The sequence below is a fragment of the Sycon ciliatum genome, chromosome 6 (assembly GCF_964019385.1).
Source record: "Sycon ciliatum chromosome 6, ocSycCili1.1, whole genome shotgun sequence".
NCBI classification, from domain to species: domain Eukaryota; kingdom Metazoa; phylum Porifera; class Calcarea; order Leucosolenida; family Sycettidae; genus Sycon; species Sycon ciliatum.
Window position 1 is genome coordinate 1,584,400 of NC_088648.1, and position 20,127 is coordinate 1,604,526.

A 20,127-nucleotide genomic window follows, 5' to 3' on the forward strand; every position below is an offset into this window, starting at 1 on the left:
AGGAGTACTGAGAGTGAGACATTCGACAACCTGACGCCTAGCTCCAACATATCTCCGAAGCGCTAACCAACAGCTTTCCAACTCGAAGGGTTCGCTAACCAACAGCTTTCCAACTCGAAGGGTTCGCTAACCAACAGCTTTCCAACTCGAAGGGTTCGCTAACCAACAGCTTTCCAACTCGAAGGGTTCGCTAACCAACAGCTTTCCAACTCGAAGGGTTCGCTAACCAACAGCTTTCCAACTCGAAGGGTTCGCTAACCAACAGCTTTCCAACTCGAAGGGTTCGCTAACCAACAGCTTTCCAACTCGAAGGGTTCGCTAACCAACAGCTTTCCAACTCGAAGGGTTCGCTAACCAACAGCTTTCCAACTCGAAGGGTTCGCTAACCAACAGCTTTCCAACTCGAAGGGTTCGCTAACCAACAGCTTTCCAACTCGAAGGGTTCGCTAACCAACAGCTTTCCAACTCGAAGGGTTCGCTAACCAACAGCTTTCCAACTCGAAGGGTTCTCAACTAAGGCGAGGGCACGTCAGATACGACCACTTCGACGCAAGATCACACACCAGTGACGACTACAGCTTCATCACCTACGTCAACTACCTCAGTATTGGCGGAGAAGACATCAGAGCATTCAGAGGTAACCACTTTCACACAAGAGTACACCTCAGTGACCATTACTCCTTCATTACCTGCATCGTCAACTCCCTCAGTCATGGCAGAAGTTACACCTACCAAGCTGCGGTTTGTAGAGGAGGCCGTAAGTTGGTATACAGCGACGGAGACAAAATTCCAAAATCAAAGGGGAATTGACTTTATCGAAGTTGCTAAGGCTGATGCAAAAAGAAAAAGATTCCTCGGAGTTTAAAAAAGTTATCACAGTCAATAGAAGCGCACACTTCAAGCTCTTCAACAACATGATTTTCACACCCAATCTTTCGTGCCTTCTATTATGGTCAAGTACAGGCAAGAGAAAACATATTTTCCTTGTTCTTGCTCGCCTTTGCTCTTGCCTGTACTTCACCTGAAGAGAAGGCTCGAAAGCTTACTCATGAAAATCGTGTTGTTCAGGAGCCTGAGCTTTGTTGTACTATTGAGTCCTATAGGTGATCAGCGGGGTGTAAGAAAAGATGATAATACATGTAATCGTTTTCAAAGTACTGGGTATTGCATTGAAGCTGAGCGTCTCCATCAGACCATGTCCTGACGCATCCCTTTACACGATCACAGAGCATATCAGTCACGGTCCAATGGTCGTACAGTTCACCTTCCCAATTTGTCATTAGAATAACGGTGCATGTAAAGCGGAATAAGCGGACATCGAATGTTGACGGCCACCTGACGCTATGTTCGTTTTGCAATGTCACCTGTATTGAAGTGTTGTAATTCACATACCCGGCTGCACATACATGTACATGTACATACACGCACCACCACGTTCATCCGCACAGTATCACATTCACCTGCCGCTACCGTTCTCACGTACACTATATTCACACCCAGGAAAGGTGTTAACTTTGCTTTTGTACTTGCTGGCTGCTGTTCTTCTACCTGAAGCCATATTAGCTACATGTACATGTAATGCAAGTGTGTGTTTTAGTTATTACATTATTATGTGACGGCATTTTACGAGCGTTTCGGAGACAGCAGTTTTAATCTAGCTACGAGGAGGACTATTTGTACTGGAAGCACTTCCTATAACATGTACATGTATATGGACATGTTACTAACGTTAGAGCCACAGTGACACAGACAAGCAATGCTAAACCGCAACTGTACATGCAAGTAGATGGAGCAGTTTACACGTACTGTACACGTACATTATACCAGTTAGATCGTGACTCTAATCTCTTTTAATTAAGTGCAATGTATAAATCCATACGTACCAGCACCACGGTGTACGAGTCGAGTGATCATCTCCAGTGAACACAGTCATCATTAGACGAGCAATACATGTACGTCAAGTGAACATCAACATCTTATATCCGCTTGTGCTTTGCAATGCTGCACTATTCTAGTGGTAACATGGAACCGTAAGTTGAACACACTTCAGCTGACATTCCGTGACAAACACAAACCGCAGTATCAGGTAGGTAACTGGCGATACGATCGATGGTCCATGACTGATTTGTGTAATCGTGTAAAGTGATGTGTCAGGACATGGTCTAATGGAGACGCTCAGGCTTCAATGCAATGCCCAGTGCTTCATACACCATAATTCTACACTCCTTAATTTAAAGCACACGCGTTGATCAGTCTTACCATCGTTGATATACTCAAGTCTCCAGTGCTGATAGGATGTTATTACGGGAGTCTGTATTGCTCACTACACTAACACGTGCAAGCTAGTCTTCAACATGTTTGCGATACTAACCCTGTCCAGTTGATAAAACCTCTTGTATGGGCACAATGAATTGCACATATCATCAAACAAATTCAAATCCAGTTACTAGGTACGATGACTATATTTTAAAAGTGCATGAACTAACGATTCTAAGTCATTTGCTTATGCCTGTGCTCGTGTGACGTTTGGAGCAAAGACCGTCTTTCGAGAGTGACTGCAAGGCGAACGATAGCCATGTTTTCCCTAGGCTACTGTCCGTTCATACTGTTATTGTTGTGCAACGCATGCCTGAATTCACATGCAAAACATGACAATGGATCATGTGTGGCAACGTTCTTGGAGGAGGCAGGTATCTCCAGTGCAAAGGCTGCGGAATACGAGGCGAAATATGCGCAACAGGGACTGCAAGCGGATAGCATTGCCTCGACTCGACGTGCTCTCGTACCTGTTATCAGTGTGAGTAACCCGTCGGACATTGTCACGCTTCTACATTGTTTTTCAGTGCAGTATACATCATGCGCTACATACCGATTTTGCAGTGGAAAAGGTCAGTGTCTACTGAAACCTTCCACTACACCGTCTTAATACTCTTATGAATGTTCCTGTCAGGCTGGCTACTATGGTGATGAATGTCAGAGTGACGTGTGTCTGGAGGATGGAAGTAACTCTACCTGCCAAAATGGCGGAACGTGATCGTTGCCAGTGTCCAGGGAATTACGTAGGAGACCGGTGTGAAACAGCTAAAGATCACTGCAGTCCTCATAATCCTTGCGCTCATGGAGGCAGGTGTCGTAGCTTGACAGCTGGATTCATCTGTGAGTGTCCTAGAGGTCACGTGGGTAGAACATGCCAAGACCATCTACTCACAAGGCAAGAACTGGATGAAAGTTTCGCGTCAGAATTCAAAGAGCAGCAGAATTGCATCAACAGACGTTTAGCGGAACAGGAGAACCGCACACTCGAGGAATTCGGAACCCTGTGGAGGGCCATATTGCTTCGAATGGACACCCTCGAGAGGAGACTTCTCAGCCAAGGCGAAAGACATCAGAGGGAACCGCTGTCACACAAGAGCACACCTCAGTGACGACTACAGCTTCACCACCGGCGTCAACTACCTCAGTATTGGCAGAGAAGACATCAGAGGTAACCATATTCACACAAGAGTACACCCCAGTGACCACTACTCCTTCATTACCTGCATGCAGCGTCAACTACCTCAGTCATGACGTCAACTACCTCAGTCATGACGTCAACTACATGTACCTCAGTCATGACGTCAACTCCCTCAGACATGACAGAAGTTACACTTACCAGGCTGCGCTTTGTAGCGGAGCGCGTAAATTGGTATACACTCAGGTAGTGTTGAAACGAATAATCGAATAATCGAATAATTTAGAATATTCGTGGGGTTAACGGATAATCGAATAGTCGTAGGAATTATCAGAAATCGAAAAAAAAAAAAAAAAAGATCTATGCTCAGTGCTGACCCTACTGATATTTGCACTGCGTAGATCTGCTCATAGTATTTCTTCTCAATCACTTCTCCTCCAAGGGTTTTTTAATCTCCTATCGGTATCAGATTCTAGTAATACAATGTACATGTACATGTACATGTACTTCTGTTCTTTCCATACGAGGGAAACATGGATGCAGTGAATGTGATTTTCGGTCTTTGACCACTTTCGACCAAGACCCTATGGAGAGCTGGATCAGGCGTTTCACACTCTGGGGGAGGGGGGGGGGGGGTTATGTACTCTTGGCGGTACAGGTTAACCGGTTTTGCACCTCTACATAACAAAATCCGATTAAAAAAATTATTTAAAAAACTACTTAAAAAGTGCTGAAAAAGTGTTGAAAAATGCCATCATGCGTTTGATAGAATATAGATTATTCGTTCGATGGAGGGCGAAATTATTCGATAGATTATTCGTTCGAAGAATCCGTGTTCGGTTTAAACACAAGTATACAGCGAAAGAGATGTGCGTCCTTCGGTGGTGTTCTTGCTGTTCCCCGCAATGCCAGTGAGCAGGAAATTCTGCGAACATTGATTAATCACGTTGGAATTGTTCGTTATATTTGGCTTCGTGCGTCCGATTGGGAAGCTGCGATGCAGCGTTCCTCCTTTATTCCCAATCGAACATGGTTGAACAAGCGGTCACGTGCTCCTGCGTATGCCAGTCACCTGGTCACCGTGCCTGCAGGGTACAACTTACTAGCCTGTTTGACCTTTTTTGGGTGCAGTCCTGTCACTCGAGTTGAACCTTGGTGTGAAAGTAAGTTGTCGCCTGCTGACGTGGTGACCAGGTGATTTGGGCACCCAGGAGCACGTGACCGCTTGTTCAACCATGTTCGATTGGGAATAAAGGAGGAACGCTGCATCGCAGCCTTTTCGGACCAAAACCAGTCGACTCAGCGTCCAAAAGACTACAACATATGGGCCAATCGCGGTCATCCGTGCTTTTATAAGAACGAAATGGCGCTTTTAGTGACATTTTGCATACAAATCCCCATCTAGTAGGGCGCAGTCACCCAGTTTCGGTGGAAGTGTCATAACTTGCTCGGACAGCGTGTTCCGGTTAGTCTCGCCCATGGCTGTGTCGTCTCTAACCCTCGGAACGTTTTGTGACAAGTATAGTCACGGCTGGCATAACGCAACTTCACCCAGTCCTAACCCAACACACACATAACCAACTGATCTCGTCAGAGCAGAGAATATGTTCAGTGTTTGGAAGAAGAGCACCGAAAGAACCTCTCGCTAAAAGCAACAGCATGCTATGATATAACACATTGTAGAAAACAGCAAGCAGCGGCAGTAGCGATAGTACTTGCTAAACATGCAGCTAAACTGCTACTTTGTCCGCTGCACGGAACGGCGATCGGACACGCACACGCACACACATACACGCACAGGTCTGCGTGATCTAGAAGCGGCTGTCATCATAAGATACGCAAAGTGTGAAAGGGTATTAGAACGGGGCAAATTGTCATCCTGGAAGGGAAGGCGCCTGTCGGAATTACGGGAATACTGAGCTTCATCACGCAGCTGTCCTGGTGACGCCTGGCGGTACGGTGGACTCTTTGCCTGAGGCTCCGCCGTACGCACCTCCCGCATATATACGGCGAGTTGCTCCTGGCGCGGATGATGGTGGGGGGTACTCATCCGCTCGTGGGAGTCACCATGGATCCTTGCTACCGCAAAATGGACCTGCCCCTGTGGCAATGGATGCTGTGAACAAGGACGGTCTAATAGTGCTTCCGGTGCATCAACGGATGAGCACAACTGGTGAAGATCCTGCGAGTTTGTGTTTCCAGCCGTTGTCCGCTGGTGAGCAGAATGAGTACGAAGAGCCAGAAGATCTAGGGCGGAGCCGGGTCTCGACTGATAATGCACCACGGGCATGTTGCCGGTGTACTCAGACAGGTGATCAGTGCCGGCAATGCAAATGTAAACGTGATGGTCGGGCTTGTTTGGATTGCAAACCTGGCGTGAGTGAGAAATGTCGGAATCCTCACAACATCTCGTTAATCTTGCGGGACGGCGATGTGGGTCCTCTGTTTCCAGTGAACAACGTGGTATCGTCCAGTACTGGCGGTGGAGGTAACTCGAACCATGCCCATAATGCTGTTCTTCGGATGGCGGCTGCTGATGAGAGTGCACATGTGGGTGATGACCTTTCAACAGTGCCAGTGGCTGTTGTTTCTCGTTGCAGTTCCGTGGCTGGGCCTTTGCGTGCCAGTGTCCCTGTCGCATTGGTTCCTGACAGTAACGACCGTGATGCTGTCCATGGCGTTTGTGCTGCTTCGTCATGTGCATTGATTGCGCGTGATGGTGGTGCGGTTCATTGTGCTCAGCCATTGGCGGAGTCTTCTCCAGAGGAACATGTTCAGGATCGACCCTTGTCGACCACAGTAGTACCTGGTGTGGATGACTGCGGCCATGTGACAGCCTCTCGTGAAACGTTTTGTCTGGGGAATTTAACGGCATCTGAGACTATGACGGCTCTTTCCACAGCATATGACAAGTGTGTGCACCTTGCTCCGAATGCATTTCAAGTGCCTCGCGGAAATGTTGGCCGGAGATTTATAACAACTCTATCTACTTATTTCAACTGTTTTGGTGATGCAGGATCATACGCTGACAGCGCGTTGATGGTGGCAGCAGTATTTCAGATGCTGATGCTGCAGGTTCCGCGCAGTGATCCTCCTGCTCATGCCAAGCTCCTGGACAGGCGTTTGGACCAGTGGTTTCATGGTCAGATTAATGAATTATTGTTGGAAACAGAGACTATCCACAATCTCCGAGCGAAGTCCAGTACAAGGGGTCGAGGTTGTCCTGATGATCCTGCACGAGAGTTTGCGGATTGTGTCGCATCTGGGAGGCTATCGGCTGCTCTGCGCTGCCTTGGTGCTGATCGTGGTGGTGGAGTGCACAGCATCAGTGATGAAATTGACGGTGTTCCAGTAATCGATATATTGAAGCAGAAGCATCCTGAGGCTGAGCCCATGTGCGACGAGGCTCTGATACCGGGACAGCCGCCCCCTCCTCCGCATCCTATCTATTTTGCTTCGCTGGGGCGCCGTGCTATCCGACAGGCAGCGCTGGGCACACAGGGCGCAGCGGGACCCAGCGGTGTGGATGCTGAGGCCTGGCGTCATATGTGCTCCAGTTTCACGGACGCTTCGGATGGGTTGTGTGATGCGCTTGCTTCTTGTGCCAGGAGAGTGGCCACTGAGCATATTGATGCTGGTGCATTGATGGCATTCAGTGCATGTCGCTTGCTGCCCTTGGACAAGCGGCCCGGTGTCAGACCAATTGGCATCGGCGAGGTTGTTCGCCGCATTGTGGGGAAAGCAATTGTGTCCATTGTTGGCCCTGCGGTTCAGCAGGTTGTTGGCTGCTCCCAGCTGTGTGCCGGTCAGGACTGCGGGGTGGAGGCGGGCATACATGCTATGCAGGAGGCGTTTGCTCGTGAAGAGACTGATGGAGTTCTGATGGCAGACGCAACAAATGCTTTCAATCGCCTGAATCGCAGCGTCTGCCTTCGGAATGTTCGGCATCTTTGCCCGCCTCTGGCCACTGTTTTAATTAACACCTACAGCGCGCCTGCATGCCTATATGTCGACGGTGATTGCATCTTGTCGGAGGAGGGGACAACCCAGGGAGACCCTCTGGCAATGTACATGTATGCCATTGGCATGATGCCTCTCGTGAACAAAGCAGAACAAGCCGGGACTATCCAGTCTTGGTTTGCAGATGATTCCGCAGCGGCGAGTGTGTTGCGTAGGCTCCGTCGTTGGTGGGACATCTTGGCAAGTGATGGCCCAGCTTATGGATATTTCCCAAATGCATCAAAATCGATTCTGGTGGTGAAGGAGCGTTGCTATCGTGAGGCACTTGAGCTGTTCAGCGACACCAGTGTCGTCGTTACGTGTAATGGAGCTCGGTACCTGGGGGCGGCCATCGGCTCAGCTGATTTCAAGGAGAACTTTGTATCGACTAAGGTCCGGGAGTAGGCTGATGAGCTAACTCGGTTGGCTGATTTCGCTCGCTCGCAGCCCCAGGCAGCATATTATGCATATGTCTCGGGCTTGAGAAGTCGCTGGGCTTTCCTATGCCGCGTTCAGTCTATTTCTCCGTCCCAGTTCCAGCCACTGGAGGACGTGATAACCACGAAGCTTATACCAGCAATGACGGGTCGGCCACCGCCTGGCACAGTGTTGAGGGAAGTACTAGCAATGCCCTGTCGTTTGGGTGGCCTGGGCCTGGTCAGCCCGATGACTTTGTGCGCCCAGTATGAGTCGTCTGTCGCCATCACAGCATCTCTCTCCCTGCGTATCGTGGATCGTGTTTCTGATATTGGGAATTCTCTGATTGGCATCCAGCGGGAGAAGGCGAAGAGGAAGAAGGAAGTGCGTCATAGCCAGGCGGAGTCGGCACGGCGTATCAGCAATGACGCGTCGGACGCCTTGCGACACACCATTGTCCTCGCCCGTGAACCTGGCGCCTCGAGTTGGCTGACTTGCCGTCCATTGAAAAAGTATGGCTTTTCACTGAGCAAAGCTGAGTTCATGGACGGCTTGTGCCTCCGTTATGGTTGGATGCCGCCGAGGTTACCAACTCATTGCTCTTGTGGACGGGACAATGGTATTGACCATGCCTTGTCATGTCCCCTTGGTGGGTTTACCATTATCCGCCATAATGAGATCCGGGATGTGACAGCCTCCCTCCTTCAAGAGACCTGTCACAATGTCTCCATCGAGCCACTGCTGCAGCCACTCACTGGAGAGAGAATGAGATACAGGTCTGCTATTGTGGAGGAGCATGCGCGGCTTGATGTAGCGGTCAGTGGTTTGTGGGGCAGTCGTTTTGAGCGTACTTTACTTGATATACAGTCAACTTCGCCAATAACGACATTCGGCGGGGCATCAGAATAGTGTCCTTATTCGCGAAGTGTCCTTATAACCGAAGTCCCATTTGAATGTATGTGAACCCATATTTTGTATAGTATGATATGCATATCAAAATCAAGCTCTTTTCTTGCTCTATGTCAATGTGTACTTTATTTTCATATTGCAGTTGAAAGGAACTAAAAATTCAATATGCAAGGAAATCAATTGAAAAATATGCCTTTTTGAGCCATCTACAGGGCCAGAGACATGTACATTGTACATGTATGATGATTACTGTGCAATCATGTACAGCTACATGTACATGTACATTGCATACATATAGGTGTGCTGGTAAATCCAACAGTTTTGAAGCCAACATAAAAAAGGAAGAAAAAGCCCCCCCCCCCTTGGCTGCATTTTCTTGCATGTCTGCAATAATATCAAGAGTAGATAAACAAGAGTGTGCAACTCCGGATCTCTCCTGCACAATCTGCAGATACCCCGCGCCCACGGCGGAATTTTTTGTTTACGTCACCTTTTTTCAGAGAAACGCGGCTTTGCCGCAGAGCAGTGTGAGAGCACGTGCTGGGCACCGACCTTGTAGTGTAAAGCCCAGCCAAGTGCACGAGGGAAAACTCTCCAAAAGGCTCGCAGCGCGTGCGTCGTCGAAAAGATTACGTCAACAAAAAATTCCGCCTTGGGCCAATCCATCCGGAGTTGCACACTCTTGTTTATCTACTCTTGATAATATCCATCACCAGTGCACCATAGGTTCTGGTACTTCTGCATGACAGGTACATGTACTTGACTGACAGGTACTTGAAATAGCTGTCAAAAGCCCAGAAAGTCGTTATTCAAGCAGTGAATATGACCACGGGGCACTAAAAGCATGTCGCTATACGCGAATTGTCGTTATTCAGATAGTCGTTATATCCGAAGTTAAATGTATACAGTTAGATGGGACTTTGCTCTGGGCATGGAAATTCGGTCGTTATTCGCGAATTGTCGTTATATCCGCAGTCGTTATTAGCGAAGTTGACTGTACGGGTTTTTAATCCTCATGCACGCTCAAATCGATCTGCACCACACACCACTGTCTATCGGCGCCATGAAAAAGAAAAGCGACGATGTTATGAAGAGAGAGTGAGAGAGGTGGAGCATGCGACGTTCATGCCTGTTGTGCTGTCGGCAAGTGGTGGCATGGGAAGAGGGGCGACATCACTCTATCGCCGAATCGCATTATTGAGAGCGGAAAGGAGGAAGGAGCAGTACTCCCACGTAATATCTTACATCAGATGCCGTCTCTCATTTGCCCTGTTGCGATCATGCATCATGTGTTTGCGGGGTTCACGGGGTCTTTTCCGTGAGCGATCGGTTCGGCATCCGGAGTCTGCTGAGCTGGTTGTTGCTGAGGCCCAGGTTGCTCGCATGTGAGAATCTATAAATTGCAGCAGATTATTTTTATTATAAATACTGGACATGGATATTGAATTAAACTGTACTCAGTGACTTTTTACATTTTACAGGCTACGTTTTATTGTTATTGTTATTATTATTGTAAAGCTTTCCTTTTGATCTTGTCTCTTATTGTTGTGACCTTTCTAAATCAGCATACATGTACTGTATTACTCGTGCCATGGTTTCACGCAATTGGCTTTGTGAATAAACCTGTTTCCAGGCAAAAAAAAAAAAAAAAAAAAATTAGAACGGGGCAAGCCTAGACCCGGCGTCTGGACCGCAACATGTACTTGATTAAAAGCATAGCCAGTCAATGGTCAAGCAGGTGCAATCACGCACATCCACACCTAGCGTACTACTACTATAAAGCAAATATTAATTCATAACTACAGGTATTGCACTTTCTACTGCAAATGCACAGTCGTGCGCTTCATCTATTGACAGCAGCCAAACCTATCATTCTACAGTCTCAATAGGTAGGTGACCTCGCCGGCACACACCGTATAGTATATTGTACAATAACTGTTCCAACTACGGTCCGGAAGACACAGTGTGTCCACGTTCTACGCACAGTAGCTATCAGCAGTAAGTTACAAGTTACAAGCCCTCACTCTCGGGCTATGACAGAAGTGCGCGAGTTCGATTGGGATTCAAGTAGGAAGGGAGCGTCTCAGCCTCCTCGGACCACGACCATTCGACTCAGCACCCCGAAGACTACAACTGGTGAAATATTACTTTAAAATTAATAGTAAGTACAGGTTCCTGCACGAGTATGAGGGCAGTACCGCGGAATCCAGCCCGCGCCGCGATAGCGGCAAGGGCTGGATGAGCAGCGGTGCTGACCGAGTATGAGTGACTGGAACGTGTTTCCCGTATGCACCCAAGCCAAGGAGATCACTCACAATCTTTGACGTTTGAGTTTACATGAACCATTCTGTGACTTGACTCGAGTCCTGTATGGCTGTATGAGGCTGTGTCAGTGTGAGCTGAATGAGAGTGACTTCGACAACCGGACACGGACTACAGTACACGACTTTTGCATGTACTTTCAGACCACAGAAGCTTGTCATTGAAATGGTAGACTCATGAGTGGATTCTGTCCACTGCCCGTCGTCAAGTGACGACGGGCAGTGGATTCTGTCCACTGCCCGTCGTCAAGTGACGACGGGCAGTGGATTCCGTCCACTGCCCGTCGTCACTTGACGACGGGCAGTGGAACTAGTTCCATCACCATTCATCGGGCAGGATCGCGCTTTCCAGCCCGCGTAATTTGATCTGTCATTGGTCGACTCCAAGGCGACAGTCATGTGACATACGGGAAACCAGATTAGCACAGTACTGACTCTTCAGTTTGACGTGAATCACGTGATACACGTGACCAGGACACTGCAGATCCGCGAGCACTGGACCTGACACCGTGTACACGTCCATGTATATGTATATTGGGATCGGACATTCAAGTACAAGTACAATCATGATGTGCTTGTCCATACTGTTGCGTATTTCATTAGCACCATGTTATGCCAATTTAGCACCATTGGTATACCAATTTAGCACCATTAGTATGCCAATTTAGCACCATTAGTATGCCAATTTCGCACTATCATTATGTCAGTTTGAACGACCCTGCCACATTGCAGGTCTTTGCTATGCGAACACCAGTAGACAGAGTGTTTTCTACACCACTGCATACACAATCCGCCGTTACACTATACACAATAATTATAACATTTAAACCACCTGCATTCACGCTTTGCCGTCCACTCTATAGAGTGGTTGTTACACGCCATTGCCTCACCACGTCATTAGGTGCCCGCAAGTCTCAACTCTTACTTTAAGAATGCTTTTCTTCTTCTTTCCATTTTTTGCGTTTCCTGTAGTTCTGGGTATACCAGAAATTCTTGCAGTGATCTGTCTTTTGTGATTGGTGTAACCAATATCGGGACGCGGCAGGGAGAAGGGCTCAGCCCGATACTGTTCGTTTGTTACCTGGAGGCTGCCCTGCGGGAGTGTCGGGACCGCTTCCCTCCAAGGCCAGACCATGATAACAATCATGGTCCCACCAGAGACAGGTTATGCTGATGATGTTAACTTCCTGTCCCGTAAACTCTCTTGGCTCAAGGAAGGTTTGTCCACGATAAGCGCCACACTCGGGGTCTGGGGTCTGAAACTGAACGAGACTTAAGACAGAATGGGTCCACAACTTGGGTCCTACTTGGGCGAGGGTGATTATAATTGCTCGCAGCATGAAAAAAGCCTCGCAGGTCTTTGGCAGGATGTTCTCCCTGTAAGGTATGAGAAAAGGGGACTCGCGGAGGGCAACCTGGAAAGAGATTCTCCAGTTCCTTCTTTCCTGCTGTCATACCTTGATATTTAGCTACGCTTTTCCCTATTTCCAACGTCCGTTTCTTTCACCATGCTTGATCGCTTCGCCTCTTACACCCCTCCCCCGGGTATGGTACCCCCCGGTATGGTTTCTCACTATTATTACTAGACTACCATGGTGAGATGGTGAGCACCCATTTGCCTTTAAAATCATGCCAAACAACAACCTTTACAAAAACAAAGACGACGACGATGACGACAACAACAACAACAACAACAACAACAACAACAACAACAACAACAACAACAACAACAACAACAACAACAACAACAACAACAACAACAACAACAACAACAACAACAACAACAACAGCAACACATCTCTTATTGGCGATGGTGCCATCGTGAGAATAAAGAATTCAACACCACGCCAGTCGTACTAGCAGAAAGTGATTGCCGTGAGCTATTTTTAGTACAATAGCAGGCAGTGATACGCATTAGTCCTGTTGCAATCAGCATTAATTTGTTCGGGTGAATTGTAATGGCTAGCAGCCGCAGAGAGATCAGGCAACTTGTTGACCGCCAGTAAGTAGTTCCTGGAGTAGTGCCTAAGTATCAGTGCATCATTTGGGCATCATCCAGCCACAGCATAGACGTTATGGTGAAAACAGAGACATTTAAAAGTAATTGAAGATTTGCACAAATTTTTATAATAATTGAGACGAACCCAGTAAACAGACAACATTCGACAGGTGACATGAGCAGATAGTGATCAGAAAATATTGCTAGCATTGTAGAATGATAATGGGATTGTCAGCTGTAGTGCATAATCAGCACCATCATCATCATCATCATCATCCTCAGCAGCAGCAGCAGTTGCAGTAGTGGTAGTAGTAATAGTGTAACGAATCCCACCGCTGGCACCATTTCTGTAGCGTATCCCACCGCTGGCACCAATTCTGTTGCGGGCCGCAGTCTCTCTCGGAGGCAAATGCAGACGGGTCTCAGTGAACACACTGTTAATAATAATTCTTACTGAACTAAACGGAAGACTACATTGTAAACATTAACTCTGACTCTAACTCTAAACTGACATGAAGAAGGTTCTAACTGGTATCTCTAACTGGCCTTTCTAACTGGCCTTTCTGACTGTAGTTTCTAACTGAACTGTAGAGAATTGTGAACAGCAGCTTTTATAGGGTGAGGAACTGTTAGTGTAAGTAAGCCAGCCTATGACCAGGGGATACGTAGAGTAGAAGAAGAAAGGTCACAGTAAGATGTGTGGGCCACAGTCATTGCACAAGGAATGCTATTTGGTTCTATGCAGAAGAAGGAGCTGAATGCGATGTGGGCAATGGGCGTAAAAGAGGCGGTTGAAAGTGCAGCAGTATTTCTAAGGTCAATATGAAACATTGAACGCAGTGAGACTAGTTGCTATCCATGTCATGGATCTGCAAGCACGGTACAGAGTTGCAAGTGCGGGGTACGGGTGCGGTGTAACACGCGTGACCAATACATTGAAAGTGATTCACGCTGCAGCTGTGTGAGTTACTAGCGTGCCAACGCTACACCTTCCTTCTTTAAGAATCACGTCCTCGTGATTAGAGTCCGAGTAGCAGAACACGAAGTGACGAACACTGGTAGAAGATCATGGAGATGCGCAGACTAGACTGGGCGAGTAAGATTAGTTGATATAGCCGGACTCCGACAATCGACTGAGATTAGAAGACACTGGAGGCATGCATGGTCGCGTCGGAATAACCTCGACGGAAGAAGACAGGCAGAATGGATTACTTGCATATACAGGTATGTATTTGTGAACAGCCTCGGTTGATATCCGGACGCAATGAGGACAACTGACATTGAAGTACTGGCTGGAGCGCAGCAGCAGATCACAGGACTGAGAGGTGGTGCGAACATAAACATTGAACATTATAGGAGATAGCGCATCATACTGGTACAGCGTCAACCGGAATATGGCAAAATAATATCGGAAATGATAACCTTTGAGAGTAGACAGAAGAAATGAACTGATAACAAAATCATAAAATAGCATCACTCCAGGTTCACACGATCTCACGGGGCCAAAGGGGAAAAAATTGTCCTCCAAATAGGACTCACAGCGCACTTGCTGTACCACCATGGCGTTTGAGCCATAAAAATAGTTCACAGTTCCAAACTGAACTGGACAAAGGGCACTCTAACACACATTATCCCAGGTTAGCTAGATAGACCGTGGCTCACCATGATCGGACGCCTACCTAACTAAACTGGATTCACACACTCGCATAAAGGAAGACTGAAGAGAACAGGAAGACTGAAGGAAGACAGGAAAGAAAATGCCATATCGGGAATTAGCTCACGTTGGACATGGAGCTTGATCGGTAGAGACGCTGTCCGTCATCATTTTGGGCTAGGGGGAGACGTGGCGGGCGAAGGAGTAGCGGCGACTGACGCATCCGGTTGGGCCATGCTGGTACCGGTTACACCAATAAAACAATTTACCACTGCCATCAATTCTGTAGCGCCGCTGCCATCAATGCAATACAGATACTAGGTGGGTTCGAATCTAGCAATTATAAAAATTGTACCACCGCTGCCACCATTTCTGTAGCGAATCCCACCGCTGGCACCATTTCTGTAGCGTATCCCACCGCTGGCACCAATTCTGTTGCGGGCCGCAGTCTCTCTCGGAGGCAAATGCAGACGGGTCTCAGTGAACACACTGTTAATAATAATTCTTACTGAACTAAACGGAAGACTACATTGTAAACATTAACTCTGACTCTAACTCTAAACTGACATGAAGAAGGTTCTAACTGGTATCTCTAACTGGCCTTTCTAACTGGCCTTTCTGACTGTAGTTTCTAACTGAACTGTAGAGAATTGTGAACAGCAGCTTTTATAGGGTGAGGAACTGTTAGTGTAAGTAAGCCAGCCTATGACCAGGGGATACGTAGAGTAGAAGAAGAAAGGTCACAGTAAGATGTGTGGGCCACAGTCATTGCACAAGGAATGCTATTTGGTTCTATGCAGAAGAAGGAGCTGAATGCGATGTGGGCAATGGGCGTAAAAGAGGCGGTTGAAAGTGCAGCAGTATTTCTAAGGTCAATATGAAACATTGAACGCAGTGAGACTAGTTGCTATCCATGTCATGGATCTGCAAGCACGGTACAGAGTTGCAAGTGCGGGGTACGGGTGCGGTGTAACACGCGTGACCAATACATTGAAAGTGATTCACGCTGCAGCTGTGTGAGTTACTAGCGTGCCAACGCTACAATAGCAGCAGCAACGGGAAGCATCCCAAAACAGAACCCACTGCGCATTATAGTGTGCCGCGTCGAGATTGCTCCTCTTCAATCGCTTGGAAGAGCGATTTGAAATTTCCAGCTCCGAATCCCTGTAAGAAAGGGTTGAAAATGGAGAACAATCAACATAATTTATGTCACATGACTGTTGCCTTGGAGTCGACTAATGACAGGTCAAGTTGCATGCACAGGCTGGAAAGCGTGTTCCTGCCTGCTGAATGGTGATGGAACTGGTTCCACTGCCTCAAATATCCTGCACTGTTCCAAGTAGAACTCGGGTTCTAATCAACGCGGTGATGATCTAGGGATTCCTGGAATGCTCTTTGCACACTGGAGCAGGATAAACGTCAGCTCAACACCATTGAAATCACATACCCGGTGCCATGGTGCTTCAAATAGTCCCAATGATATGCAAGCAAATTCTCAGTTCGCTGGCCATTTCATTCTCCTTCAAAAAGAAACGGTTCAATTTTGTCGCTTTGGCTTCTTATGCTGCTCAGGCACTCAGAGCTTGCCTGGAAGATTCTGCACAGTGGGAAAGGGGAAACCCTCCACTCAAGGCCCATCAGCAAAGAAAGTTCAACTTTCCTCGCTCTAAAATGTCGAGTGTGATTTTTCTGCGATGCTACGTCGTAGCTCTTCGACACCTGCTGCAACGGAATGCTGAGATCCTTGGTTTCTGCATGGACTCTTTCGATTATAGAATTCCATGAAGATTTGCATTATTTAATTTAATAAAAACACCTCCGTGCAGAGAAAGATATACAGCCGTAATCATAACCTACCGAATGGTTATTCCTCTGGATAAGTTCTAGAAAGACGGTTGGCCTGTCTTGCATTGGAGATGTGAACAACTGGAGCAGGTAACCGTTGTCATCAAAATCCACCAAGATGTTGAGTCGTTCCAACTTGAAAACGGCAGACGGACAAGCACATAACATGTAGTAGGGAACATTATAACACAAGAAAGGAAGAAATTGTGGGAAGGGGGGGAGCAAGGAAGAAAGAAAGAGAGGGCAAGAGAGCGAGAGAGAGAGAGAGAGAGAGAGAGAGAGAGAGAGAGAGAGAGAGAGAGAGAGAGAGAGAGAGAGAGCGAGAGAGAGAGAGAGAGAGAGCGAGAGAGAGAGCGAGCGAGCGAGCGAGAGAGAGAGAGAGAGAGAGAGAGAGAGAGAGAGAGGAGAGAGAGCGAGAGCAAGAGAGCGAGAGCGGGAGAGAGCAAGAGGGCGAGAGAAGAGAGAGAGAGCAAGAGAGAGAGAGCAAGAGAGAGAGAGCGAGAGAGAGAGAGAGATAGAGAAAGAGAGAGAGAGGGAGAGAGAGCGGGAGAGAGAGCGTGGGAGAGAGCAAGAGAGCGAGAGAGAGAGAGAGAGAGAGAGAGAGAGAGCGAGAGAGAGAGAGAGAGAGAGAGAGAGAGAGAGCGAGAGAGAGAGAGAGAGAGAGAGAGAGAGAGAGAGAGAGAGAGAGAGAGAGAGAGAGAGAGGAGAGGAGAGGAGGGGGAGCAGCAGTACAAGTAGCCGTACCCACACCAACATACCTTTGCAAACCTGAGATCGGGACAATGACATACCTAGGTGTGAAAATGTATACAAATCTAGCTGAGGCATGCGACAAATGCACTTTTGGGATGTCTAGTACCACCCTGTGATATCAGGACAGTCCTGGCCAAATCGGGACAGTTAGTAGGTAGAATTACCTCATCTAAGTTTTCGGTGATCTTGACCTTGGAGTTCTTGAGTCTCTCACGCAGACTGGCATAGTAACTGGCAGGGATAGGTAGAAAGGACGTGCCACGTTCCACCAGCCGACTCACCTGTTTGCACACACATACGCGCGCACGCACACACACACACACGCACACGCACATGCACACACACACACACACACACACACACACGCTCACACACGCACGCACGCACGCACACCCACCCACACACACAGATACCACCAATTCATTTACAAATTGCATGCGCGTGTGCAAACAATGGGTAATGTGATGCAGACAGGCACATCACAGTTCTCCTTTGTTCTTGTTTTCTGAGCACAATGAGAGGTGCTCAGAAGCTGTAATATGATGCACTGTGCACGCCGTTCATATCACTTGAGTGCACTCACTGATTCTATGATGTTGGGTGTCTTGAGTGCGATGTGCTGACAACCTGCACCACCGTAGAATGTGACATACTCCTGAAAACAACAGACGTGCAGAGACACAGACAGACAGACGAACGAACAGAAAACCACAAACATGCATACACACAGACACACAGACAGACACAGACAGACACAGACAGACACACACACACACACATACAAACACACACACACACAACAGGGTTTGCGATGTACTCCCGTCACGAGAGATGCATGCATGCATGCATGCATCTCTCGTGAAGTACCTTGGCTGCAACCCCAGTACATGTAGTTTTCTCTTGGTATCGTATTTGTAATATTAATTAGAGGGGCAACCGGACACAGGCAAATGGCGTAATGACAATCGCACCACTGGGAAAGCCATGCACTCAGGGAAGAGCTCTCTAATACAGACACCGGAACATTCTGTTGAAAGCGTTCATTAGACTTTGTAGTGTAAATTGTAGTTCCTTGGCCCTTCTTCTTTTCTATAAATTTATCCTTGGCTCTCCATCCGTGTCCATTCAGTTGAAACTTCTGGTTTCATGGCAAGGGATCATCAGGCAATGCACATGCACACACAGATACATTAAAAGACACAACCCCCCCCCCCCCCATCCCTCCCTGCTACAACCACAAGTTGCAGTTGGGTAGTCAGGTTCCTCCTCTTGTCTACCAGTGGCCGATCTCTTACAGGCATGCGTGTAACGAACCTCGAGCGACACGTCCGCTAGTCTATGTGTGTTGTGCAGACAAGCAGGTAGTGTCAGGCTTCCAATAGCCCTAGGTTTCATTGCAAGAAGTGTGACGAGTGGTTTCAGCAAGGCATCAGCCGCCAAGCTGCAAGGCAAACATATAGTAGTCCCTCTGTCGTACGTGCATGATCAATATGTACGAGACATTTTCTTAGTCGAGTGTATTTCAATATGGAGCTCTGCACTCATATCCTACCAATTGTCAAATGTCTGCACATGTACAAAAATCACAAAAATCATACATTGGAAAAAATGGTTCAGGTGGTTCATCCTGAACAAAAAGTGGATTCTTGGTGATGTTTCCTAACATGCTATTTCGTGCTCAAAACTATAGGTAGAAATTCTCGGGGAGTTACAGCCGTTACCTACCTCGGTATACTAATCGATGAGCATCTAACGTTCCGCCCACAAGTAGAAAAGGTGTGTTCAGTGGTCTTCGCTAAACTAGCCTGTTTTGCTCATGGCCGTCGCAATTTATCAGCTACAGCTCGGAGAACTTTCTTCTTGTCAATTATACAGTCTACTCTAGAATATGCAAGTAATGCGTATGTGCACTGTTTGAAAACTACCCTATATAACAGGCTTGTGACGGTCAGCCATATTGCGATGAAGAAGGCATTTGGTTTAGATAGAATGACCCCAACTGCATTAGTTTTACAACGGTGTCATCTGTATTCGTTTGAGCAACGAGTTAATTTGAAACTATACGTTTTGGTCTATCGCTGCTTGTCATCAATTACTAGCCCCCTCCTTCAGTCACTGTTTCTCCTGCGTTCCGTTGGCCCGCACACAAATGCTCGTACTCGTGGCCAGGATACAGCTGCCTTAGTATTACCTACTGTACATATTGGGTATGGACTGCGCTCAGTTTCTTTTCTGGCGGCAGGTCGGTGGAACACTCTTCCTCCAAACTGTCGTCAGGTACAATCTGCTGGTACTTTTGCTCACCTCACAAAGATTCACCTAGGGTTCCCTGTAACAAGGCCATGCCTGTTGGGACTCCCCTAGTCAAATAATAAATACTACTACTACTACTACTACTTACCTCGATTTGGCTCTTCTTACGGCCGACCGCTGGTTCGGTGATTCCAAGCTTGATCGTCTCGGCTTCATTTGTCAGCACGACAGTGTGCATTGACGTGAACTCAGTGTGGGTCTGCAAGACACATAGGAATACAGACACAGTACATAAACTATTTAATTCCCGTAGCTATGCAGAAGACGTTACTTCAGTAACGTCTGGCGTTAGCCAGGGTCCACACAGCTTTAATTTGGTATTTGTGTGTTTGTTTGTTTGTTTGTGTCACGCCTGGCGCTATCCCGTATCTGTCCCGTACCGTACCGTACCATCAAACACAGCTGGCCACATACAGCTGGCCGCAATATTCAAATAGGGCTTTCAAACGCAAGATCATAACGTGAA

At 47.5% G+C, this 20,127-nt stretch overlaps 1 protein-coding gene across 3 annotated transcripts in view; it reads right to left on the reverse strand.

The window, feature by feature from the left end:
- Positions 1-12,964: 12,964 nt before the first annotated feature.
- The window catches only part of LOC135819131 (4-hydroxyphenylpyruvate dioxygenase-like), a 40,165-nt gene continuing 33,002 nt past the window's right edge, over positions 12,965-20,127 (reverse strand). For 2 of the 3 annotated variants that reach the window (XM_065332286.1, XM_065332283.1), the window contains exons 11-15: positions 19,750-19,860; positions 17,932-18,003; positions 17,513-17,629; positions 16,608-16,730; positions 12,965-15,914 (exon numbers count right to left, since the gene is read on the reverse strand). In XM_065332286.1, the coding sequence (XP_065188358.1) occupies positions 15,840-15,914; positions 16,608-16,730; positions 17,513-17,629; positions 17,932-18,003; positions 19,750-19,860 (498 nt within the window). In that variant the 3' untranslated portion in view covers positions 12,965-15,839. The remainder of the gene's footprint in view (positions 15,915-16,607; positions 16,731-17,512; positions 17,630-17,931; positions 18,004-19,749; positions 19,861-20,127) is intronic. The other variant, XM_065332285.1, reaches the window with a different exon arrangement.